Raw genomic sequence first — 26569 nt, 5'->3', positions numbered from 1 at the left:
TGTAGAAACTGCTTGTGCCTGTAAATACATGATTGCATTAGCTAGCACTTGCAAGCTGTTCCCATAAGAATGAACTGACAAACATTTTGCTCAACAAAACCTTTGGTGTTCCATTACACTTATAGGAGGGAAAATATATCATGTTATCTCACGTTTTCCACAAAGTGCACACATACATTCAATTTATCCTTTCCCTTCAGTTTTTAGTCTATAATTTGCCTTCATTTCCCTTGTGAGGCTAAGTTTTAACCATATGCTGTCCTGTGTGGTAACCCTTTCCACAATAACTTCTCCCCACTTATTGAAATACATTTTGCATATAAATATAGCTGCAGCCTACAAGTGTTTACCAGCTTTGTCAAGTCTCTATAGTGAAGACACTGGGATGACAGAACTTATCTTTAAAGGAACAGTAACACCAACATTTTTTAACACTTAATTCATCCTCAAATAGCTATAGTACTAGGTCAGGTTTACTCTAATTTTTTTTTTTTTTTTAAATCTTGAGCTTGAATCTGACTTCCAAAGAGCTCCATAGCAGAAAGGTGACAGCAGTTTGAATTTATACTGAAGGAATTGTTCAGTATAAAAATAACTGGGTAAAAAATAGCTGTGCAAAAAAAACATGTTTCTAATATGGTTAGTTAGCCAAAAATGTAATGTATAAATGGAGTGACTGCATGTTAGGGGCATTTGCCCAGGGGGACAGGTAGGCCAGGAGGGAGGGGGGGGGGCCAACACAGGGGAGGGGTTTTGCGCCCAGGGGGGTTTACTTCTCCTTTACATAGAAGTCCCTCTCATGACCGTTATCCCATGTTCTATTACTTGACTGAGCGCTCCACATTTTCCGTCAGCTCATGAAGCACCAAGGCAACAGTTTCTATACAATTTTTTGTTCCCAAGTTGTCCATTACATTATTCTCCATTACATTATTCTCCATTAAGGGAGACTTTCAGTGCATGGCAGAAAAGCAAAGCTGTTTATAGTTAATGAATATAATATTATTATAGCTGTGTCAGTGGCAGTGATCCCTTCAATCCCTACAAACATCCAGCGACACAATGAACTGCCCAAAACCTGAGGTAGAGGTTACAACCTGTACTAAACCTACAATACAAGTTGGCAAGCCTGGGAATTTAGTTGCAGGTCCTGTCAATAGTCTGCAGACCGCCACTAGAACCCATTACAACTTTCCCATGTTTGAATTTGCCGCTCACGAATAGGTAAGCTGCAGTGGAGCGGTCACATGGTAGGATCACATGACCTTGACGTCAGGTCCTTTCCGAGGATAGGAACTAGCCGCTACCAAGGTGGATGGCAATAGTAGAGCGCCGAACGCACGCTGTGTTCTTTTCCGTCTGCACTTGATTGCTCCGGTCTGCTGCATGGGATCCGGAAGCAGTGCGGGTAGCACGTGGGTTGTGCTTGTGTGAAGCCGGAGCTGTGTGTGGGGGAAGGATAGTGCAACTCCAGGGAAGCATGGATCAGAGTGACAGCGGCTCCGGCAGGTTCATCGGCGACGGTGACTTCGTGGTGCTGAAGAGGCAGGACGTGTTCAAAGCCGTGCAGGTGCAGAGGCGGAAGTGAGTAGGAACCCGGCGCCTCATAAGCACAAATCACTGAGCAACCGCGACCCCTTTATCCTCACACCGGTACCTGCGAGACACTCGCATTAACCTACCGGCCTGTTTCTTGCTCCCGTAGCGTTTCTATTCCACAAGCAGAATAGTCCCTCGTTATAGTTGCAATTGTATTCTAAAGAATGTTGGGTAAATTGCTTTTCACCATTCCCTTTCCAACCCCCATCTGCCCAGCCCTGCCCTCTCAGCTGCCCATACCCTCTCTCTCCTGTCCATACCCTTTCTCTCCTGTGCTCTCTCTCTGCTGCCCATGCCCTATCTCCCCTGCCCTCTCAGCTGTCCATGCCCTCTCTCTCCTGTTCCCTCTCTCTCTCCTGTCCTCGCCCTCTCTCCCCTGCACATGCCCGATCTCCCCTGCCCTCTTTCCGCTGCCCATGCCCTCTCCTGTGCCCTCTCTCTCCTGTCCTCACCCTCTCTCCCCTGCCCATGCCCTGTCTCTCCCCTTTTCATGCCCTTTCTCTTCCCTTTTCATGCCCTTTCTCTCCCCTTTTCATGCCCTTTCTCTCCCCTTTTCATGCCCTTTCTCTCCCCTTCTCATGCCCTTTCCCCAGGCAGAGAATCAATTAAAAGGACTGTGGTGCTGCACTTATTTAATATATTTTTTAATATAGCATTACTTATGTACATAGCACTCTGTACAGCTCATCTCTCTGCGGTTTAAAAGGCACCTATTCTAGCCCCCTGCACCCACTGGAGATGTGAGTTTATAGAACCTGGTGGGGAAAATAATTTTATTTTTTAAATGCTCCTTGTGAACTCCAAGCCTCCTGCCTCCCATTCCAGCAGCCATGTTGGGGCACACCAGAACCAGGAACTCCCAAGCGATTGCGAGAGGCAATTTTATAGGAATATAATACTGTTTCCTGCATTTTTGGAATTGGAAACAATTTTCAGTGATAGAATTAGAGCAGAACAATAAGTACAATAGAACCTCCAACTTTTTAAAGTTCTAAGCACCTCTGCAGAATTCTGAAATTTTAATTAAATTATTTTTATTTATATATTGCTGACAAATCAGGGTGACATACCCCCCCCCATCAATCCCTAACACATTCACACAAATGGTCTGTTTCAGTTATCAGGGTCCAATTAACTCTGCTGTATGTTTTTGGAATGTGGGAGAAAACCTGCTTGCAGTTACGCCACTGATTGGCTTCTTGGGTAGTTACTAGTTTCAGGGTGTGAGCTTCATGACATGTTGTTGGCACAACAGCATCCACCTTTTAAAATAAGAGTCTAAGGGCGTTTTTGTTGTTGGCTGGAATGAAATTGGCCATGCCGCAGCTTGTCTGGTTGTTAAAGGACATGTTTGCCACAGTTCTGGGATGTCTCTTTACTACTGTTACTTTGTATCTGTGTATTTTTGTAAATTGTGATTGTGGGTACACCCCTTTATGCTAACACAGCATTCACATTCTGCCATATTTCTCCTTTTCATTTTACAGAAAAATTATATTTGAAAAGCAGTGGATCTATTTGGACAATGTCATTGGCAAACATTACGGAACCACATTTGAGATCGGCCAAGGAGGAAATCTTCAAACAAAGAGGACAGAAGTGACCACAACAGGTGCCATTTTATTATACCAACTACTATTTCTAATTGGTAAAGGGGTAAATTCTTTATATCTCGTTAGCTGTTATAGACATACCCATTAATTTACTGGGAAACCATTCTATTTTTTCAGCAAAGCTTGTAGAGCAGCAACTCCACCAACTGTCTGTGTGCATTTAGATGCAATGCAAAGCAATTCCGCAACATGCAAGTCAAACCAATTCAAAATAATTTAGGGTAATACAGCTATTTGTCTCATGTTGTGAATATATAGTGAATAAAGTACCCCCTATTGTAAAATATAAGGATATTATAAGTTACCCAGGAGTTTCATGACCATATAAAAACACGAGGCCGAGTGTTTTTATACAGGTCATGGAACTCCGAGGTGACTTCTAATATCCTCATATTTTCCAACAAGGTGTACTTTATTTATTATAATACACACATTTTAGTGAGTCATGTGACCAAAATGACTTCACTACTCACTGTATTTAACTGATGACATCACTAGTCACCGTTTATAAGGATATCATTTACAAGATATGCATCCAAAACTGCATTGAAATTAGCGATGCACCGAATGATTCGGTTCGGGATTCAGCAGGATTCGGATTTGCCCGAATCCTTCTGCCTGTCCGAACGAATCCTAATTTGCATATGCAAATTAGGGACGGGGAGGAAAATCACTTGACATTTTGTCACAAAACAAGGAAGTAAAAAATGTTTTCCCCTTCCCACCCCTATTTGGTTCGGTATTCGGCCGTATCTTTCGCGAAGGATTCAGGGGTTCGGCCGAATCCAAAATAGTGGATTCAGTGCATCCCTAATTAAAATAGACTCAATTGTGAGGGGATCTGCAAATAGAATAGAGTCTGGAAACACCAGAGCGGATTGGAAAAAATTAAATAAAGTGGCCAGTGAACGCTTCTTTTCATACCTTCTTCTCACTTCTCTCCTGCCCATGCCCTCTCTCTACTTCTCATCCCCTCTCTGTCCTGCCCATGCCCTCTCTCCCATGCCCTCTCTCTCTTCGTTCTTGTTATCTTAACTTTGCCAAACCCATTAAATAAATTCTAATAATGTCAAGTTGCTGTTCAAACTTGGTTTGATTTTTAATTTAGTAAATTTATGCAGGGGTAACATGGGATGGGGGATTGGGAAAAAAGATCCAATATTGCAAAGCTGGTGAATAGTAAGGTAAACTTACCAATACTGACAGGGGGTCCAGGTTCTCAAGCCCCAGTCCTTCAGCTTGAGGAGGTAGTAACAGACATGTAGAAGTAAGTGGTAAGCTGGCACAAAGACTGGACTTCACTCCAAAATAGATGCAAATTAAAAGTTTTATTACGCAAAAAGGAACATCTTGGAGGGTCGCTTTAAGCGTTTCGTGCCTCAGGGGCACATAGTCATAGGCTATGACTAAGTGCCCCTGAGGCACGAAACGCGTAAGGCCACCCTCTGAGATGTTCCTTTTTGCGTAATAAAACTTTTAATTTGCATATATTTTGGAGTGAAGTCCAGTCTTTGTGCCATCTTACCACTGAATTCTACATTGATTTTTAATTTGTCTTGTAGAGCTGAAAGAAGCGGGGTCTGACAACCGCAACATAGTGGATGATGGGAAATCTCAGAAGCTCACTAGAGACGACATAGAAGCGTTAAAGGAAAAGGGCATTACAGGGGAGGTAAGTTCTGTGTCTCTATCCCAGGGCCTATTTCTGTTTATTTAATTACTCTAGTTTGGGATGCTTCCTTTTCTCAGGGTGCTGCTTTATGTAATTGGTGTAAATTGTTTTATATGTCCCACCCCAACTGTCAACATAATCATTGTCAGATAAAATCTTCAGCCTGGTGCATTTAAATGTGATTTGCAAAGATGTTTGTGCCTATGAATGCTTCTCTTTGCTCCTAGTTCCAATATGTCCGTTCTGCGTGCTTTAAAGGAACAGTAACAAAAAAAGTGGTTTGAAGTATTGGAAATATAATGTACTGTTGTGTTGCACTGGTACAACTGGTGTATTTGCTTCAGAGCCAGGGGGGCAGCCATTCAAGCACAGGATACACAGTAGATAACAGATGGTTACTACTATAGTTTATATAAACAAGCTGCTGTGTATCCATGGGGGCCATTCAAAGCAGAAAAAGGAGAAAAGGCACTGAATACAGATAACAGATAAGCTCTATAGTATACAATGGTATTCTACAGAACTTATCTGTTATCTGCTATGTATCCTGTGCTTGAATGGCTGTCCCCATGGCTATACAGCAGCTTATTTATATAAACTATAGTTGTATTTCTATTGCAAATATACCCGTTTTATTAGAGGAGGGCAACAGTAAACTATATTGTCATTCCTTTAAAACACTTTAATTTTTTGGTCTTACTGTTCCTTTAATGGACTCTGTGCCAGGTAGAGGGCACACTGGTGCATGGGATTCCTGCACTGAACTCTTGACTTTGTGTGTTGCACCTTCATGCGCAACTCACTGACACTCAATGAAGTGCACTCCAATGCTGTCTCCTGCAAGGTATGTTTCTGCCCCCAGTAGTGAGGCCATTTGTGTGCACCCAAGCAACATTAAACCTATCTTCACTTATGTTTTGCACAGATTTTCTTAAAGAAAAAAACAGAATAAATCTTTTAATTGTTTTTATTACTCTAAAGATGTTCCCACTGCCCGACAATGGTGTTCTGGTCCAGAAGAAAGCATTGTGCTTGTCTATTTAAAGCAGAATTCACATTATTTACAAGTTGGGAGGCCACTGGTACATGTGCAGGGTGATAATGTCAGCAGGTAGAAGAGGTGCCACGACATAAACAATGTTTCAGTTGGGGAACTTCATGTTTAACTGGACAGCCCCCGGTACAGTCCATTGAGTAATTGCTTTTAAAAAGACTTTGCTATAATCCACATTTCTTATTTGCTCTCTCCTCAGTTACTTGCTGTTTTATGTAACGTTTGCTGTCATTTGCAGTGTACGGCACATTAATCTAAAGTGTATTGGTGTGACAAGGTGATAATGCTCTTATTGACTTTCTCCGCTTTTTGTCAGGATATCAGTGTTGGTGAAGGCAGTACTTGTCCATCAGTGAAAAATGTTTTTGATGAGGGGGGGGGGGGTCAATTTGCCAGTCCACACAGGGTAATAAAGTTCCAGGATTTTGCCCCAATTCTCAGGACACCCTCGTTTATTCATTTAACAAAAATATCCCATGAACTGCTAATTATAAAAAGTCAAATTTTTATTAAGTTAGCATATTAAAAATAGCACATACCCCAAATGACCCACCTTATGCATTTTGTATCCTCCGGTACTTAATCATAGACACCTATGATTAAGTACCGGAGGATACAAAACTCTCACTAATTTGCAGGAAAAAGGAAATTTTAATATTGCCAGTAGGGAAACAGAGATAATGTTGCCGTTTATTGTTGGTGCGATTGTCCTGCACATTTGTGCTTAGGGGGCTCCCTGTCATGTTCCTTGGATATAAATTGCCAGCATTAACCCTAATTCTCTTGTAAAAATCCTCTCTGGTGACCAGAGAAATACAAATTCCATGATAATCCGCGTCGCTAGAAAGAAAAGCTTCATTGAGTGGCTTTTCACATATGAGCAATAGATTGCTGTCTTTGAACTCTGGCATGGCTACATGTCTTATATGTGTTTTGTTGTAGGCTGGTAGGAAGAAGAGAGGAGTCACCTCGCACACCCTGGCCGTCCAAATCTCGTGACACCTGGTGCTCGATGAAGGAGGTATTGGCAGCCTCCACAACAATCTGAGAAGAGAAAATCACCGGCACAACAGGATAATTCTAGCAGGGAAACCCTTGCTCGTTTATTTGCAGATGCAACGTATCCTGTTGTGCCGGTGATTTTCTCTTCTCCGATTGTTGTAGGCTGGCACAGACCAGACTTCACTCTAAAACTTGATGCAAATAAAAAAAATCTCAGAAAATAGCCTTACACGTTTGGTGCCTTGTGGGCACTTAATCGTAGGCTGTATTCTGTACAAGCAGTGGTATTAGGTGAAAACAGACCAATCCGAAATGTGCTCGGGGCAGCAGACATTATACATAACAGAGATATTCTTATAGTTCAATAAATATATTATTTATATATTTCGTTAAAGCATTATTTAGACAAAACAGGATACATTATAGTCTAAGTTCATTCCAAATCGTTGTCTAGTTGCTAGAAAAAAGATCCATTTTGCTTCTTGTTTAAGTAGTGTCTCTAATGTATAGGCTACATGTCTGATGGAAAACATTGCTGAGAATCCTTTATCCACCATGTCCCCGTGGCATACCCAAAATGATTTCCTTTTGAAACAATAAAGCTGCACCCGTTCCTTAAACCCAAATACACTGTTACCTGTCCTGTTGGGTGATGCCAGGCCTCAATTTGCACTTCTCACGAGATCCCCTGCCACATGCTTTTCATCTGATAAATTGCTTTTCTATTTCTACTCGGAGCAGCACTTCAATGTGACACCATACACAGGATCAATACAGACATTACATAGTTACATAGTTACATAGTTAAATTGGGTTGAAAAAAGACAAAGTCCATCAAGTTCAACCCCTCCAAATGAAAACCCAGCATCCATACACACACCCCTCCCTACTTTTAATTAAAATTCTATATACCCATACCTATATTAACTATAGAGTTTAGTATCACAATAGCCTTTAATATTATGTCTGTCCAAAAAATCATCCAAGCCATTCTTAAAGGCATTAACTGAATCAGCCATCACAACATCACCCGGCAGTGCATTCCACAACCTCACTGTCCTGACTGTGAAGAACCCTCTACGTTGCTTCAAATGAAAGTTCTTTTCTTCTAGTCTAAAGGGGTGGCCTCTGGTACGGTGATCCACTTTATGGGTAAAAAGGTCCCCTGCCATTTGTCTATAATGTCCTCTAATGTACTTGTAAAGTGTAATCATGTCCCCTCGCAAGCGCCTTTTTTCCAGAGAAAACAACCCCAACCTTGACAGTCTACCCTCATAATTTAAGTCTTCCGTCCCTCTAACCAATTTAGTTGCACGTCTCTGCACTCTCTCCAGCTCATTTATATCCCTCTTAAGGACTGGAGTCCAAAACTGAACTGCATACTCCAGATGAGGCCTTACCAGGGACCTATAAAGAGGCATAATTATGTTTTCATCCCTTGAGTTAATGCCCTTTTTTATGCAAGACAGAACTTTATTTGCTTTAGTAGCCACAGAATGACACTGCCCAGAATTAGACAACGTGTTATCTACAAGACCCCTAGATCCTTTTCATTTAAGGAAACTCCCAACACATTGCCATTTAGTGTATAACTTGCATTTATATTATTTTTGCCAAAGTGCATAACCTTGCATTTATCAACATTGAACCTCATTTTCCAGTTTGCTGCCCAGTTTTCCAGTTTAGACAGATCACTTTGCAAAGTGGCAGCATCCTGCATGGAACCTATAGTTCTGCACAATTTAGTATCATCTGCAAAAATAGAAACAGTACTTTCAATGCCCACCTCCAGGTCATTAATAAACAAGTTGAAAAGCAAGGGACCTAGTACAGAGCCCTGCGGTACTCCACTAACAACACTGGTCCAATTAGAAAATGTTCCATTTACCACCACTCTTTGTAGTCTATCTTTTAGCCAGTTCGCTATCCAGGTACAAATACTATGTTCCAGGCCAACATTCCTTAATTTAACCAGTAACCTTTTGTGTGGCACTGTATCAAATGCTTTAGCAAAGTCTAAGTAAATCACATCCACTGCCATCCCAGAATCGAGGTCTCTACTTACATTCTCGTAAAAAGAAATTAAGTTAGTCTGGCAAGATCTATTACGCATAAAACCATGCTGGCACAAACTCATAGTATTATAGACATTATACTCTCTCTTTCTGCAGTGTATTTCTCATAGACACAGCTTGATTCCTAATCACTTCCTCGTGCATTGTTGGGCACAGAAATGTGCCCTATGGCTTCCATATTGCTGTGTAATGACTGTGTGATTGAATAATAGCTCATCGATTTCAGCAGAATTGCCCCTTTTTCCCAAGGGAGGGGGATCTGATCAAAAATCACTTCTTTTATTTCCCCAGGGCAATGTATTTCTTCTTTAAAACATTAATCTCATTCTTTCCTTGTTTGGCCACTGATGGGTACCTAACAAATTGCCCCCCACCCAGTGATTTAGGTTTCCCTATGTTACATTGATTATTTGTTATTATTAGTTATTGCTTGTTGCTGGCTTTACATTGATTTTACTGATATAGGCTTTATTACTTGCGTCACAGAAGGTAATAAAACCTATTTCTAGCCAATTGACTTGATTATGACAATAAAGCTTAGCAAGGCAATTTAACTCCGCAGGTGTTTTAAAAGTGAAATAGATCTATTTTTGGGGGGAGGGCAGAGTCAATATCTCTGTAAGGGTAATGGGAAGGGTGATTGATTGTCAATTATCTCATGTTTGAACAAATATTTACATCCCCTTATCCATAAGAAAATAAACCTATTGAATGTATTTTGCCCCAGGCAATCGTTCAGCAGCTCATTGAGAACAGTGCAACATTTCGAGACAAGACCGAATTCGCCCAAGAGAAGTATATAAAGAAAAAAAAGAAAAAGTAGGTTTTGTTTGTTGTACTTGATACTTGTTACATGTAATATGTGCATAGGCAGTAGTAGGCTAGAAATGCTACACTTTGGGGCAGATTTATCAAGAGTCGAATTGAATATTTGAATTCTCGAGTTTTTGATGGACAAAACTGTCATATTCAACTATGAAATTGTTCAAATTTCAGTTGTTTTTTTTAAAAATTCGAATTTGATTTTACACTGGCCCTTTAAGAAGTCGAATTGGACTATTCGTTTTCTATAACCTGCCGAATTGCTCTTTTAGTCAGGGGGAGATGTCCTGGGATCAATTGTTTGTTATCCTGGGATCAAGTTGCTGACATTCGATTTTTTTTCTGCAAACAACGCCGTTTTAAAACTCGATTCGAGTTTTCTGGTCAATCCTATTTACCCGAGTTTGGGAAATTAGATTTTTTTTTTTTTTTTTTTTAAGGATGCACCGAATCCACAATTTTGGATTCGGCCGAACCCCTGAATCCTTTGCGCAAGATTCCGGCGAATACCAAATCCTTATTTGCATATGCAAATTAGGGGTGGGAAGAAGAAAACATTTTTCACGTTCTTGTTTTGTGCCAAAAATTCATGCAATTTCCCTCCCCGCCCCTAATTTGCTTATGCCAATTTGGATTTGGTTCGGCTGGGCAGAAGGATTCGGCCGAATCTCAATTCTGCTGAAAAAGGCAGAATCCTGGGCAAGTCCCGAACCGAATCCTGGATTTGGTGCATGCCTAATTTCTTTTTAAGTTTTGAACTTAACTAAAAAAGTATGGATGCTTTCTAATTGCAATAAACCTCTTGTCTTTAAACGTGTTAATAAGTCTCTGTGCAAGCGGCCAATTAATCTCCATGATTCAGATTTTGAAAGACTGGGAGGCCCATTTATCAAAGTCCGAGTTTTCCTCAATATTTTCTGAAAACAACTCCGACCAAATCCGAACGGGTTTTTTCTCGTTATTTATCAATACACTTTCCAGAAAAAAATTTTTGCGGGGAGAAACCCCCAAAAAATCTTTAAAAAAACAAAACGTACAAATTTTGTCGGATTTTCCACCCGTTTTTTTCTGATTTTTGCTCGAAAACCACAAAATCTTTGGATTATTGCACGAAAGTCAGCACCGAACAAAATATCTTTGGGTCTACTCCCATTAACTTGTATGCAATCTCTTCAGTTCTGAGATGCTGGATTTTCGGATTCTGACTTTTTCCATCGTCGATATAATAAATCCTGAAATATTCGTGGTTTTTTTTTTTTTCACAAAAATTTGGATTTTATACAAAAAACCCCCACAAATTTTTCTTGTTTTTGGCATTCGGAGTTTGTAAATAACCCTCTTAGGGTGAAGAATGTAACATTTGCCACATGATTTGTTTCTGCATTAACTGAATGTCCCACGTCTGTGACGTACAGATACGAGGCAGTGATCACAGTCTTAAAGCCCTCTACGCGCATTCTAGCAATGATGTACTGTGCAAGGGAGCCTGGCAAAATTTGGTAAGATTTTCTTTTTAAAACTTCTTTTTTAGGATCCATGTTTGGTCATCAGCCTTGTTCCCTTGCATTAACATTTTGTTTGGTAGCGACGGGTGACCGATACATTTAAACAACAAATACAATTGAGTAAATTATAGAAATCAGTCCTATGATATAGAATATATGTACACCCCTACCTTTAATTTATAAAAAATTCTATAGCAGCCCTCCCAGTAGAACTGGTTCTCTTCTCCCCCAGGGTTGTATACTTTTACTGGGTGTGTTTGTTCCCTTTACCCTCAGTGGGTGTTGGACAAAATGTATCTGTTTGACCCAAATAATAAATATATGTATTTATATATACAGGTATGGGACCTGTTATCCAGAATGCTGGAGACCTGGGGTTTTCCAGATAACAGATATTTCCGTAATTTGGATCTTAAGTCTACTAGAAAAATAATTAAACATTAAATAAACCCAATGGGCTGGTGTTGCTTCCAATAAGGATTAATTTTATTTTAGTTGGGATCAAGTCCAAGCTACTGTTTTATTATTACAGAGGAAAAGAAAATAATTTTGAATAATTTGGATTATTTGTTTATAATGGAGACAATCTTTCCGTAATTCGGGACTTTCTGGATAATGGGTTTCCGGATAACTGATCTCATTCCTGTATTTAGCCATGCCATTATTTATATCATAAAGGTATACGAAAGTACTAAGTAAGTTGAAGAAATTATATTATTGAAACCTTATCTGCTCTGCCTGAGCCTGGGAAGACTGACTTCTTTTCTTCTGCAAAATGTATTTTTTTTTGACTGTACTTCCCCTTTAAATTAGTTTCTGTACTTTTTTTTTTATATTTTTTTTTTTTACAATTCCATATGATATAAAACAGCAATAATTTGCAGTAAAGTATAGAATGATTTTCCAGCGTTATATTCTCGGTGCTGCTGAGTATTCATTGTGTGTCTATGATTTATTTCTTTCTAGCCAGCTGCGCTATGATACCCTGGCACAGATGCTCACCATGGGTAATATTCACGCCGGCAGTAAAGTCATTGTCATGGAGACGTGTGCCGGTTTGGTCCTGGGAGCTGTAATGGAGCGCATGGGAGGTCGGCTATAAACCGCATTTAATATATATATATATATATATATAATATAATATATATATATATATATATATATAATATATATATAATTTTATTATTATTGCTTATTGTGTGCAACAAAATCCAGGAATGTAGCAGAGGGAGAACAGAATAGTTTCTGTATCAGTAAAATGGGTCATTTGAAACTGTTCAAGAGGAAATGAATAAGCACATGCCATTATTATAGACTTGCCACAGTGTTCTATATCTATTTTTATAAATAAATATATTTATAAATGATGTTCTGTATTTATATACAGTGTTCTATGTTTATACAAGGTGTTCTGTATTTATTTACAGTGTTTTATATTTATATACAGTGTTCTGTATTTATACATAGTGTTTTATATTTATATACAGTGTTTTATATTCATATACAGTGTTCTGTATCTATACACGGTGCTCTGTATCTATACACGGTGTTCTGTATTTATATACGGTGTTCTGTATTTATATACGGTGTTCTGTATTTGTATACGGTGTTTTATATTTATATACGGTATTCTGTATTTATACATCGTGTTTTATATTTATATACAGTGTTCTGTATTTATACACGGTGTTCTGTATTTATACACGGTGTTCTGTATTTATACACGGTGTTCTGTATTTATACACGGTGTTCTGTATTTATACACGGTGTTTTGTATTTATATACGGTGCTTTGTATTTATATACGGTGCTTTGTATTTATATACGGTGCTTTGTATTTATATACGGTGTTTTGTATTTATATACGGTGTTTTGTATTTATACACGGTGTTTTGTATTTATACACGGTGCTTTGTATTTATATACGGTGCTTTGTATTTATATACGGTGCTTTGTATTTATATACGGTGCTTTGTATTTATATACGGTGTTTTGTATTTATATACGGTGTTTTGTATTTATACACGGTGTTTTGTATTTATACACGGTGTTTTGTATTTATACACGGTGTTTTGTATTTATACACGGTGTTTTGTATTTATACACGGTGTTTTGTATTTATACACGGTGTTTTGTATTTATACACGGTGTTTTGTATTTATACACGGTGTTTTGTATTTATACACGGTGTTTTGTATTTATACACGGTGTTCTGTATTTATATACGGTGTTCTATATATTCGGTGTTTTATATTTATACCCAAGACTTGGAGGTTTATGCTGAAAACAGGGAGTCTGATACAGAAGCCCATGTGTACACAATAGAAGGAAAGAAATGCTGTGTTTCTTTTGACAGAGGACTCAGAGCAACATTACTTTGAGGGTTTACTGGTGTATTTAAATAGACCTTTCTGATAAAGCTTACTTAATTTTAACCTTTCCTTCTCCTTTAATAATAAAATATCTGTGGCTGAGTTGAAGTCAAGCCAAGCTGACACCTAATGGATTAAGGGATCCTACAGAAGCAGAAGGAAAACAGTGGCGTTGGGAGGATTAAGTGTCTCGTAGCTGTCAGTGCAGGGCCTTCATCTTGACATTGGGAATTAAGTTCATTAGTAAGAACAAAGCAAATAAAATCCAGACTCGCATTATCTCTGTCATGTCATGGTGGTTATAATCGTTTTTTGTTGGAATTAGGAGACTTATCATAAACTGTGCTACTTGCCAAGCCAGATCTGACCACTTTAAAGAGATACTGACACCAGAAAATAACTTGTTTTTATATCTATTGTAACATTGTCTTTGAATGCTGTTTATCATTTTGCCATAAAAGTATTTGTCCAATCTGATCTCCCATGTTGCTTTATGAGGGGGCTGCCATATTTGTGCAGCAGTAAGTCTGTTAGCATTAGAAACTCTGACTGGGTGAGAAAGGACAGTCAGGTTTAGGAACTTCGTGACAATTACTTACAAAATGAGAAAAACACGATCAACATGACCTATAGGGGCAAATTTATCTGGTTACCTTCCCATTGTTCTGTTGTTAGGCAGCTGGGGGAAAGGGAGGGGGTGATATCACTCCAACTTGCAGTGTAGCAGTAAAGAGTGACTGAAGTTTATCAGAGCACAAGTCACATGACTGGCTGCACCTGGGAAACTGACAATATATCTAGCCCCATGTCAGATTTCAAAATTAAATGTAAAAAAATCTGTTTGCTATTTTGAGAAATGGATTTCAGTGCAGAAAATTATTTTATTGTATTAAAGTCTAACTCTTCTATAACTGAATTCTTTCTCTGTTTGTTTCAGGATTGGGCTCAGTTATACAGATGTACCCAGGCGGGGGCCCCGTCAGAGCAGCAACTGATTCTTTTGGATTTCCAAAGTCCTTCTATAAAGGTTTATATGAGTTTCCACTGAGCAAAGTGGAGAGCCTCCACACCGGGACCTACTCCTGTCGTAGCAGCTCCTCGGAACAGAACCCGGCACTGGGGAACAATGAGAGCAGTGAAACCCAGGACCAGAGACGAGACAACGGGGAGGACTCCAACTCTGCCACCGAATGTGAAACTGTCATGGACACTAATGCACAGGGACAACAGGAGGCCAGTGGCGAGGGACCATTAAGCCAAGAGGAAGCCCAGAAACAGGAAAAGAAACAGCTGGTAAGTTTGAATACAACCCAGCAGCAAATGGCAGTAAAGTTATAACCCTTAGACATTCTCCTTCATGCTCTAAATGGCACCAACACGTGCACACATTGCCCATTTAATCGCCTGGCAGGCTGCAAAGCATTTACTGGCACTCTAACACACAAGGCGCTTAAAACAAAAGGAACCACTAACTAATTCCAAGGAGATGCTGGAGCACGTTTGGGCTGCTATAGTTTTTCTATTCTGACTGTCACATGTTTCTATTTCAGCCATAGTTAAAGAGAATTTTATTGTACCGCAACAGGTTACTATGTGGTGCCGAGTATATTAGATCTAGATAAAAAAAAAAGTCACATCCGAGATTGGTTTATTTCAGGGATACGGCGTATTTATATTGCATGTGTGAAGGTTAGCACTGACCAATAACACCTCACACCTAAATCCCCACAGGTGCAAAGTCACAGCTGTGTAATGCTACTTTTGTGACACAGCACATTCATGCTTTATAACTTTTATGGATTAGCTGATCTTAATAATTGAAACTCTAAGGACCTTATTTATCAAATGAATAAAGGATCAGGGAGAAACTTGATAACATTTCGCAACAATCCAAATCGTATGATTTTTTTTTTTTCCCCGAACCACTCAAATTTTTTTACTGCTTTTTTCCCAAAAAGTCAGAATTTTTCAGATATGTGCCCGAAATAGTCAGATTTCGGGCTAATTCTAGCGCAGAGTACAGAAACTTCCAAACAGATTTAATCTGAGACACTCTAAGGACCTTATTTATCAAATTAAAAAAATTATGATTTAATCGGATTGGGGAAAAACTTGATTAAATTGAGCAACAATCAGTATCATATGATTTTTTTCTGATTTCTTTTCCCCCGAATCACTCGATTTTTTTTTTTATTTATTTATTTTTAGTGCTTTTTCCCAAAAAGTCCGAATTTTTCAGATTTTTGCCCCGAAATAGTCGGATTTTTGGGCTAATTCCAGCGCAGACCACAGAAACTTCCAAACAAAATAAAGACCCATTGACTTATATACAACCTCGGCAGGTCTGAGATGCCGGATTTTCGGATTCTGACTTTTTGCAGCATTGGGCTTTAATAAATCCCAAAAAATTTGAGGGTTTTTTTCCGCTAAAAGTTTGGGTTTTATGGTAAAAAAAAAACCCTCACATTTTTAGAGTTTTTTGCATTCAGACTTTAATAATAAATAAACAGAATGGCTCACATGACCTAGATGTGCCTAGCATAGCTAGGAAGTGTAAACATTAAAGGTAACCCCCCAAAATTCATACTCGTTAATCCCTTGTACTCCTTTTGTGAAAGGTGCAGGAGAAGTAAAATAACGGGCCTTGTAACCAACTGGTTTGAACACGTAATGTTACTGCCACCTTGGGTTTGGTAACATAAGGGGCAGAGTGGGAAGATCTTTTGATGACAGTTGGCATTGCCTTCCCATTGCGTGGGCATTCCAGGCTCATGGATGAGCTTACTTTTGGGTGGGCATTGAAGCGACATTTAGATGCACGGGTACATCATTCCAACCACGCATCTCCAGCTATTGTCTATATGCTTTTCTTACTGAACATTATTCAGTTTAGGCTTTTCTTGTCCTATATACATTATACATTAAAAATTAAAATAAAACTAGTTGTTTGAATATTTCTCCCTTTAGAGAAAGAAAGTTGAGAGATTTATTAACATATATAAAACGCTGCGGATAGAGAAGCGGCTGACTGAATCAGATAAGGCTTTTTTTTTTTTTTTACCCAATTTCTCTTCAAACAAGGCTTTGATTAGAGGGGGGACGTTATCTCTTCATCTTTAATACTCGGCAGTGGCTCTGCCAGACCTGGGAAAACGTTGCCCCTTTTATTCCATAAACCCCATTTGTGTTTCAGGCTCTGGAAAAAAAGCGGAAACAAGATGAAAAAAGGAGAAAAGAATCCGAAGCAGCCACTTTGTTGCAAGAAAAAAACGCAGATGGGTGAGTCTGAAGGCAACGTTTCTGCTTCTTGCCCAGAAATCCTCCCTATTGTTTGGCCACTGGCACAATGTTAGCTTCCGCCAAGCTCTAATTTCACATTTGCTGCCAGATCAATTATTTTACCTACTTATTTTGAATACCATTTTTTTTTTGCAAATATATTGCGGAAACTCAGTAGGGGTCATTTATCTACACTGGGCAAATTTGCCCATGGGCAATAACCCCTGGCAACCAATCAAATTGCTGCATTCATTGTTCTACTTGCAGCTGGCTTTAAAAAGCTAATCACTGATTGGTTGCTATAGGTAACTGCCCATGGGCAAATTTGCCCAGTGTTGATAAATGAGCCCCATTGTGTTTCTAATGTACCTGTAGATGATAAGGAACTGATGAATCAATTCTCTTTGTTTCATTGTGGTGACGTGCTTGAAAACGGGGCAAATGGCTGAACATACAGGGTTAATAAAAGGGGATGCACAAGTATTACTCCTTGTCTTTTGCAAGAGAATAAAGGAAAGTGACACAGCAGCTGATTGATATGAACAGTTTACCAGCAAAGCAGCGTGTTATCCAGGACAGGGTAGCGCTACATTCTGTTTAGATGCTCACAGAACCATTTGACTTTTTTTTGTGCTATTGGTCCTTTTGATTTGACTTCATGTTGATTGTATGGCGCATCGTAGGGGGGGTGGGATAGTGTCTCCATGACAACCGAAGAACATATCCTGGAAAAACGGGTTTGATTATATCTTTCCATTGACCCCTGAAAATCTATTTACATTGTTACTGGTCCTCGTTATTGTGACTGTCTACTTGCAGGATTTTATACCTGAATTGAAAAACCAGTGTACTTCAGGAGTAGGAATGGAGTTAAATAAAGTTTCTTAAATCTGTGAGACATCAATTTTGATAAATCATTAGTAATATTTTTATTTTATTGTGTCTGAGACAAAGAAGGAGATCTGAGAGACACGGGTATGTGTGGGTTCCCCAGTAAATTCTCCAGCACGTTAAATGTTCTCTGTCCTTTCATTTTATTAGTAACATGGCTATTTATCTGATTGATCAGGGGGGGAAAGTAATTGCCCAGAGCATTAAATGGGATTTCAAATCCTAAATAAGTCTTTATTTTGCCTGGTAAAAAATATATAAATCGTATTTATCGTCAATACATTGTACCAGAGTCCAACATGTTGGTCCTCATTAGGACCTTTCTCAAGGATGATCATGAAACATTGTATCCGTAGTTGAAGCAGTGCAATGCAAACCTCATGCTTAATAGAAAATGACACGTCCATTGAAACCTGTAAAAATGGTATTTGACAAAAGGCAAAATTTTTAATTTGCATTGTTTTATTTTCCATTGCAGATTAATCGTAGCCTCCCGATTCCATCCCACTCCTCTGATGCTCTCCTTGCTGGAATTTGTTGCTCCTTCCAGGCCTTTCGTAATATATTGCCAGTACCAGGAGGTTGGTTCTGTTATATGACTTCTGTCTTTTATTCGACTTCTGTCTTTTATTCGACTTCTGTCTTTTATTCGACTTCAGTCCTTTATTCGACTTCAGTCTTTTATTCGACTTCAATTTTTTTATTCGACTTCAATTTTTTTATTCGACTTCAATTTTTTTATTCGACTTCAGTCTTTTATTCGACTTCAGTCTTTTATTCGACTTCAGTCTTTTATTCGACTTCAGTCTTTTATTCGACTTCAGTCTTTTATTCGACTTCTGTCTTTTATTCGACTTGTTTTTTATTCGACTTATGTCTTTTATTGTAGTAACCAGTACAGGTACAGGACCTGTTATCCAGAAAGCTCCGAATTATGGAAAAGCCGTCTCCCATAGACTTCATTTTATACAAATATTACAATTCTTTTAAATGATTTACTTTTTCTCTGTAATAATAAAACAGTAGCTTGTATATGATACAAACTAAGATATAATTAATCCTTATTGGATTTATTGGTTGTATTTAATATAGTATTTATAGTAGATTTAACATATTAAGATCCAAATTACAGAAACATCAATTATTCAGAAAGCCCTAGGTCCTGAGCATTCTGGATAATAGGTCCCATAGCTGTACAACAACAGAATTAAGGAGAGTTTTGTAACCGCAGAAACCTAAAATTCTACATTTTAATGGAAAACGCTTTAGTTGCTCTTCTTAATACACCTGGAAGGCCAATTTGAATAGCAATTAAGTTTGATGTGGTCCCAACACATATTTGCTGTCATAGATATTGTGGGACATATGGCTAATGGCTGTTACACAAATATTTTCCTATATCTGTGACCTTGTTATAAGCTAAGGATGGTGCTGACCAAAGGTTGACCCTTCCAGAGTGGCTTGAACTGGACAAGCTGAGAGCCATTTTATATGCAGGGTATATCTGCTATTTTCCTTCAACTGGACAGTAATGTAAAAGACCACAGACAGGCACTAATGTAATGAAAGTGACACCTCCACAACTAGAGATATTTGGTGCTTCTACTCTAATGGAATAGTTCAGTAAATACAAATACATGTAACTAGATGGCAGGGTGGGTTGAAAAGTGCAAAAAAAAAACAGATGGAGGCTGCACTTTGTACCCTGTCCCTTGGTGAGCACATGTGGGACCAATTCTTTGCAATTCAGATTCTATTACAAGGACCTGTTGATGGGCATTGATAGTACTTTTTCTATATTTGCTGATGAGACTAAATTGTCCAGAGCTATGGGTTCCATGCAGGATGCGGCCACTTTACAGAGTGATTTGACTAAGTTGGAAAACTGGGCAGCAAACTGGAAAATTTGTATGTTGATAAATGCAGGTTATGTACTTTGGCAGACATAATATAAATGCAAGTTATACACTAAATGGCAGTGTGTTGGGAGTTTCCTTAACTGAGAAGGATCTAGGGGTTTTTTGTAGACACGTTGTCTAATTCTGGGCAGTGTCATTCTGTGGCCACTAAAGCAAATAAAGTTCTGTCTTGCATAAAAAAGGGCATTAACTCAAGGGATGAAAACATAATTATGCCTCTTTATAGGTCCCTGGTGAGGCCTCATCTGGAGTATGCAGTGCAGTTTTGGACTCAAGTCCTTAAGAGGGATATAAATGAGCTGGAGAGAGTGCAGAGACTAAGTGCAACTAAACTGGTTAGAGGGAGGGAAGACTTCAATTATGAGGGTAGACTGTCAAGGTTGGGGTTGTTTTCTCTGGAAAAAAGGTGCTTGCGAGGGGACATGATTACACTTTACAAGTACATTAGAGGACATTATAGACAAATAGCAGGGGACCTTTTTACCCATAAAGTGGATCACCGTACCAGAGGCCTCCCCTTTAGACTAGAAGAAAAGAACTTTCATTTGAAGCAACGTAGGGGGTTCTTCACAGTCAGGACAGTGAGGTTGTGGAATGCACTGCCGGGGGATGTTGTGATGCTGATTCAGTTAATGCCTTTAAGAATGGCTTGGATGATTTTTTGGACAGACATAATATCAAAGGCTATTTTGTTACTAAGCTCTATAGTTAGTATAGGTATGGGTATATAGAATTTAATTAAAAGTAGGGAGGAGTGTGTATATGGATGATGGGTTTCATTTGGAGGGGTTGAACTTGATGGACTTTTTTCAACCCAATTAAACTATGTAACTGAGTTTTCCCCATGAATAAAGCTGTGCAGGCATCTGTCACTGCTGTATCCATGAGGGGGGCAGTCATGTGGAGGACAGGGGGCTGTCTTGCACTTGCCAGTGATGTGCTCTACACTTTGCACTGGATTTTTAACCCAGGACCTGATGCAGAGCCACAGGAACAAGAGTTGGGTGATTGAGCACTTGGGCCTGATTTTGTTTCCCTTTATGCTCTGGCAATTGCATCTGGTGTGTCAGTGAATGACCCCTGGAATGTTCTGTGATCCCAGTAACGTATTCACATAGTTAACATCTAGATAACCAGATGTATTTGTCTCCTATAAGTATTAAAGGCTTCACGATGGCTCTGTGGAGTTTCCTCTGCTGCTCTGGGTTCCTCCCACGCTCCAACACCTACAAGCAGGTTAATTGGTTCCTGATGAAACTGACCCTTGTGTGTGTGTATGTGATCAGGAACTTTGTTTATAAGCTTCACTTTAGCAGCGAGTGAATGATCTCTATCTCTATAAAGTGCCGTGCTGAATAACTAAAGGCTGATGATCCAGCAGAGGTTTCTCTCTCTGCCCTTCTCTAGTTTATTATCCCTCTATAAGAAGCAGCAGCAGACTCGGCCTCTTGCCGGATGTTGGACAGATATGATATTATTAAATATGGAAGTGAAATGATACAATTAGAGCTGCAGTAGGAAGGTTACTGTTCAATGCAGAATGGAATTCATTTTAGCAAGTGGAATTCCATGTATAGTGACCCGTTACATTCTTGGGAAATAAAAGCTGCAGATATAATATATACGTGTTCATTCCTATATTATGCATCACATATTGTCTCACTAATCCTACCACTTCATTGTAAATAATGTGCTGAGCTTTCAGGTGTTCTAGTTTTGTGAAAATTCAACGTCATGTCTGTGCCTTTTCAGCCTCTACTGGAATGTTACACCAAGTTGAGAGAAAAGGGGGGTGTCGTTAATCTGAAACTGTCTGAGACCTGGCTGCGCAGTTACCAGGTAATGCACCACAAACAACCGCAGGAATCCAACCCATTGACTTGTGTCTTTATTAAATGAAACTGTATTCCTTTTATTCTGTTTTTTAAATTCTTCAACGTGCACTTTATATTGAGGGGGAATCAGGAAAGTTTTGCTTTTGCAGCAATGAAAAACACTTTGAACTAGGGATGCACCAGAATTCTGTTTGGGATTCGGCCTTTTTCAGCAGGATTCAGATTGGGCGGAATCCTTCTGCCTGGCCGAACCGAATCCTAATTTGCATATGCATATGCAAATTAGGGGCGGGAGGGAAATTGCGGGACTTTTTGTCACAAAACAAGGGAGTTAAAATGTTTTCCCCTTTCCATCACTAATTTGCATATGTAAATTCAGATTCGGTTCGGGATGTGGCCGAATCTTTCGCGAAGGATTCGGGGGTTCGGCCGAATCCAAAATAGTGGATTGGGTGCATCCCTACTTTGAACCCTATGTGGGTTTAATATAGGTATGGGATCTGTTATCCAGAAACTAGTTATCCAGAAAGCTTTTAGTTTTGGAAACGCCGTCTCCCATAGACTCCATTTTATCCAAGTGATTCAAGCTTTTAAAACTTATTTCCTTTTTTCTCTGTAATAATAAAACAGTAGCTTGTACTTAAGATATAATTAATCGTAATTGGAAGCAAAACCAGACTATTGGGTTTATTTAATGTTTACATGATTTTTTAGTAGACTTAAGGTCCGTTATCCGGAAAACCCCAGGTCCCGAGCTTTCTGGATAACAGGTCCCGTACCTGTATATAAATTTAAACTATAGATGGTGATAAAGGTCTACTTTGTTGATATTTTGGTACCTAAGAGGAACCTGTCTCAGAAGCAGCAAAAAGGTCTACTAAATAAGCAATGTTTACCATTAATGAAGTCCCACGAGTGCTCCATTTATTTGTTCAGGATTACTTTCATGACCGCACCAGGGCCATTACATTTGATAGACGTGGGCTGTCTCATCCGTAAGGGGCGCTCCTTTTACAAAAGAACTGCCACTACAATTTTAGGATTTGCACAGCATAAATAAAGATATTTATTGGGTTATTCCAGCACTTCAGTCCCTTAATGTGACTCCTAATAAACAAAAATATGTATACATATATATTAAAACATTTATAATTTATTTTATTTCTATTGCTGTAAAACCTGTCAAATGATTTATTCATTGGTTCCTTAAAGTAAAGGTGCTTATACACGGGCACATTCCAGGTTGAGTCTGCAGTTCTTGGCCCATGAGCGGGGCCTGCCTGACTGATATCTGGCCAAAAATTGCCCAGATATCCATTGGTCAGTTTTGATTTTCATGTCAGGATGAGGGCCACTTTGGCTTGTTGATTCAGTCTGGCCGACAGCCTCACGAGGTGCAAAAGCTAATTTCCTTACAACTGGAAGCATCTTATGATGCATATCTGATCAGTTCTACTGCTTAATGTGAAAGCGTGGAGGGGAATGAGCTTTTGCAGCTTTGTGCCAAACAGCAGTGGGTGCACATGGCAGATTTTATGATATTCACTGTGTAAAAACTGCTAGTGTCATGAAATCTGAAAAAAAAAATTGACTTATAAATTGCAGTTCTCATGAGTGCACTTTGAGCAAATCGGTTACACTTTAGCTTATATGTTCATTCTGTGACTGGCTATAGGTTCTTCTAGCTCTGTCTAAATTGGTCTTCTAAGGTTCCATAAGACATTTCTTTGTATTTTTTTTACCAAAAGGAATTGTTTCTTTTCATTAGGTTTTGCCAGACCGAAGTCACCCTAAACTGGTGATGAGCGGAGGAGGAGGGTACATACTTCATGGAACCACAGTGGCAGCAGAACCTGCAAAACCAAATCCCCGCACTCAAGAGAAGAGTGAAGAACCTGCAACCAAAAAAATTAAAGTTGAGGAATTAGAGAGCTAACATTAGTAAGACTGGTTCCCATCACCATCGCTGCGTCAGTTCAGCACAGCCTCTTGTTTCTTGGTACATTTTATACTATGTATAGAAGTATATTTTAGTTGACATTTTTTTTTGTCATATATATTCAAGCATTTGGCTTTAATTCGCGTTCATAAAAATAAACAGTCACCGCCACTCAAGGGTTTTCTTTTTCCCCCCCCCCCCCCCCCGTTTGAAAAAAGTGGTATTTTCAGTGAGTCATTTGGAATTCTTTATTGCATGAATTATTCGGCATCGCTTCACCAAAAATAACACTGAAACTGAGATCCGTTCCAACATCCTCAATGGGCTGTGTAGGCATGACTAAAGTATCTGTGCTTCTTGTCATGAGACAAGTCCTTTCCGATTTCTATTTTTTAATTTAAAAAAAGCACAAGAAATACCAAACACGTTGGGGAAACAGGCAGATTATATAATCATTTCTGTCGGATGGGCTTGGTGCCACAGATGATCACTTATTGTTTCTGGTGGATGAAAAACCCAATAAAGTCGGAACGAAGAGAAGTGGTTCCATTCTAGTGCAGCACTTTGGTTGTTGTGCATCAATGATGGTGATAGTAGGGACCTTTTGGATGTTTGGTTTTACCAAGGGATTACTGAGTGTTTAAAGGAGAACTAAAGCTTCACCAAAGAAGTAGGCTAGAAGCCCAAGGCAATCACAGCCTTGGGCTGTATCTCCAAAGATGCCCCAGTAGCTCCCCATCTTCTTTTCTGCTGATTCACTGCACATGCTCTGTGCTGCTGTCACTTACTGAGCGTAGGGACCGATTCAAAATATATAGTACACGTAGAATATAAATGTCACAATATAAGGCTGGTTAGTAATAAATACAGATAATTACTACATGGCAGCAAAGAACCCAGTGTAACCAGCATCAGAATTTAATAATCAGCCCTGTAGCATCAGCTTATATTACAGACAAACCTCATTTTCTGCTGGATAATTAGTAACGACCCCTAAGCTTAGCTTCTCAACAGCTGCTCAGAGCCCACTGAGCATGTGAGTGTCACAGACACTTTCCAAGATGGTGAACCCTATGACAAGTTTGAAGTTTTGTATCATTGTTGCTATTGACAAGCTGAAACTTTTCTCTGATGCAATAATTATACAAAATATGGCATTTTTAGCCATATTCATTTTTAGGGTTTAGTTCTCCTTTAAGGGGTGCAAAACCAATTAGACCAAGGGTATCAAGCTGTCCACCCTATAGATCATATGAGTTACACATCTCCATGTGGGGGCATCACTACCTTAAAAGCCTTAATCATCATTTTAACATTAAGAACTTGCTGAGAATAGCTCCATATCTTTCCAAACTGCTTTCAGTAGGCTTGCTCTTTGGTGTTTTGCTGATCCCAGTCTGAAGAGAGACTGGGCAGAAACTACTAGCAGTTGTTAACACTACTCTTGAGTATGCTCCTCAGGCCTCCATTTATTTGTATCAATTGGATTGGACCCAAAAATGCTTTGTGTGTCCATCTTGAAGCACAGAGACCTTTACCCCCACCATAAATGACTGTATTAGTCAGCGCTGTATTCATTAGGGATGGTGGGGCTCTTAGACATTTCTCCTGTAGTAATGATGAATGCAGGCTGTATTTACCATAGGGCAGGGCGGACCTATACCCACTGCTTAAAGGATAAGTAAACCTTTAAAATAAGTGAATATAAAACTGATGAGGGGGCTATTCAAAGCACTTTTGCAATTTACATTCATTATTCATTATTTTGTTTTTTTCCCAAGATATTAAGGGATACATGTACTGTTAAAGGAAAACTGTACCCCCAAAATGAATACTTAAGCAACAGATAGTTTATATCAAATTGAATGACATATTAAAGAATCTTACCAAACTGGAATATATATTTACATAAATATTGCCCTTTTACATCTCTTGCCTTGAACCACCATTTCGTGACTCTATCTGTGCTGCCTCAGAGATCACCTGACCAGAAATACTACAACACTAACTGTAACAGGAAGAAGTGAGGAAGCAAAAGGCAGAACTCTGTCTGTTAATTGGCTCATGTGACCTTACATGTGGTTTGTATGTGAGTACAGTGAATCTTACGATCTCAGGGAGCGGCCCTTATTTTTTAAAATGGCAATTTTCTATTTATGATTACCCAATGGCACATACTACTAAAAAAGTATATTATTATGATAATGGTTCATTTACATGAAGCAGGGTTTTACACATGAGCTGTTTTACTCAGTTTCTTTTAATAGAGACCTACATTTTTTGGGGGGTATAGTTTTCCTTTAATATGAATGAATTTTGTTACAACAGCGCCACCTGCTGATCAGTTTCCCACCAGTCTGACCACCAAGTAGTTAAGGAAGTTGTCAGGAGAAAGAAAGAGGCTGCTCTGATGTTCTTCTGCTTAGGAAAATTTTTTAGAAACATTTACATAGTTAAATTGGGTTGAAAAAAGACAAAGTCCATCAAGTTCAACCCCTCCAAATGAAAACCCAGCATCCATACACACACCCCTCCCTACTTTTAATTAAATTCTATATACCCATATCTGTACTAACTATAGAGCTTAGTATCACAATAGCCTTTGATATTATGTCTTTCCATCTTTCCTAAGCAGAAGAACATCAGAGCAGCCTCTTTCTTTTTCCTGACAACTTCCTTGACTACTTGGTGGTCAGAAACTGACGAGCAGGTGGCGCTGTTGTAATATAATTCATTACCAGGACACGTATCGGTAAATATCTTGGGGGGAAAAAAAGAAAATAAATAATGAATGTAACTTGCAAAAGTTGTTACTATAGCCCGCTCATCAGTTTGACAATCACTTATTTTAAAGGATAACTTATCCTTTAATCCAGTTTTAAGTGCAGTGGGCAGACAGTGGTCACATAGCACTTCCACCCAGGGTCTAAGGGGCGCAATCCTGCACTTATGCCTGGGGTCTTAGTCTACCGACCTGAATAAAACACAGAACT

General features: G+C 39.1%; 1 protein-coding gene across 3 annotated transcripts; it reads left to right on the top strand.

Annotated features, from left to right (window-relative positions):
- Nucleotides 1-1183: 1183 nt before the first annotated feature.
- On the top strand, nt 1184-23747 carry trmt6.S (tRNA methyltransferase 6 S homeolog). 3 transcript variants are annotated; one of them, XM_041563999.1, is made up of 11 exons: nt 1184-1588; nt 3087-3211; nt 4775-4884; nt 9743-9834; nt 11253-11336; nt 12309-12433; nt 14651-15006; nt 16907-16992; nt 18362-18464; nt 21555-21641; nt 23406-23747. In XM_041563999.1, exons 5-11 carry the CDS (start codon nt 11302-11304, stop codon nt 23571-23573), a joined length of 960 nt encoding a protein of 319 aa, XP_041419933.1. In that variant the 5' UTR covers nt 1184-1588; nt 3087-3211; nt 4775-4884; nt 9743-9834; nt 11253-11301; the 3' UTR covers nt 23574-23747.
- The last annotated feature ends 2822 nt before the right edge of the window (nt 23748-26569 follow it).

The sequence above is a fragment of the Xenopus laevis genome, chromosome 5S (genome assembly GCF_017654675.1).
Source record: "Xenopus laevis strain J_2021 chromosome 5S, Xenopus_laevis_v10.1, whole genome shotgun sequence".
NCBI classification, from domain to species: Eukaryota; Metazoa; Chordata; class Amphibia; order Anura; family Pipidae; genus Xenopus; species Xenopus laevis.
The sequence above is the reverse complement of the archived record's forward strand: the minus strand, read 5'-3'. Positions and strand labels throughout refer to the sequence as shown.

Bases quoted from the DNA above. Each gene is read 5' to 3' on its own strand.
- trmt6.S (XM_041563999.1), top strand. From the start codon at position 11,302: ATGATGTACTGTGCAAGGGAGCCTGGCAAAATTTG. The intron at 11,337-12,308 runs GTAAGATTTTCT...ATTTCTTTCTAG, and splicing joins AGGGAGCCTGGCAAAATTTG to CCAGCTGCGCTATGATACCC. The intron at 12,434-14,650 runs GTCGGCTATAAA...TGTTTGTTTCAG, and splicing joins TGTAATGGAGCGCATGGGAG to GATTGGGCTCAGTTATACAG.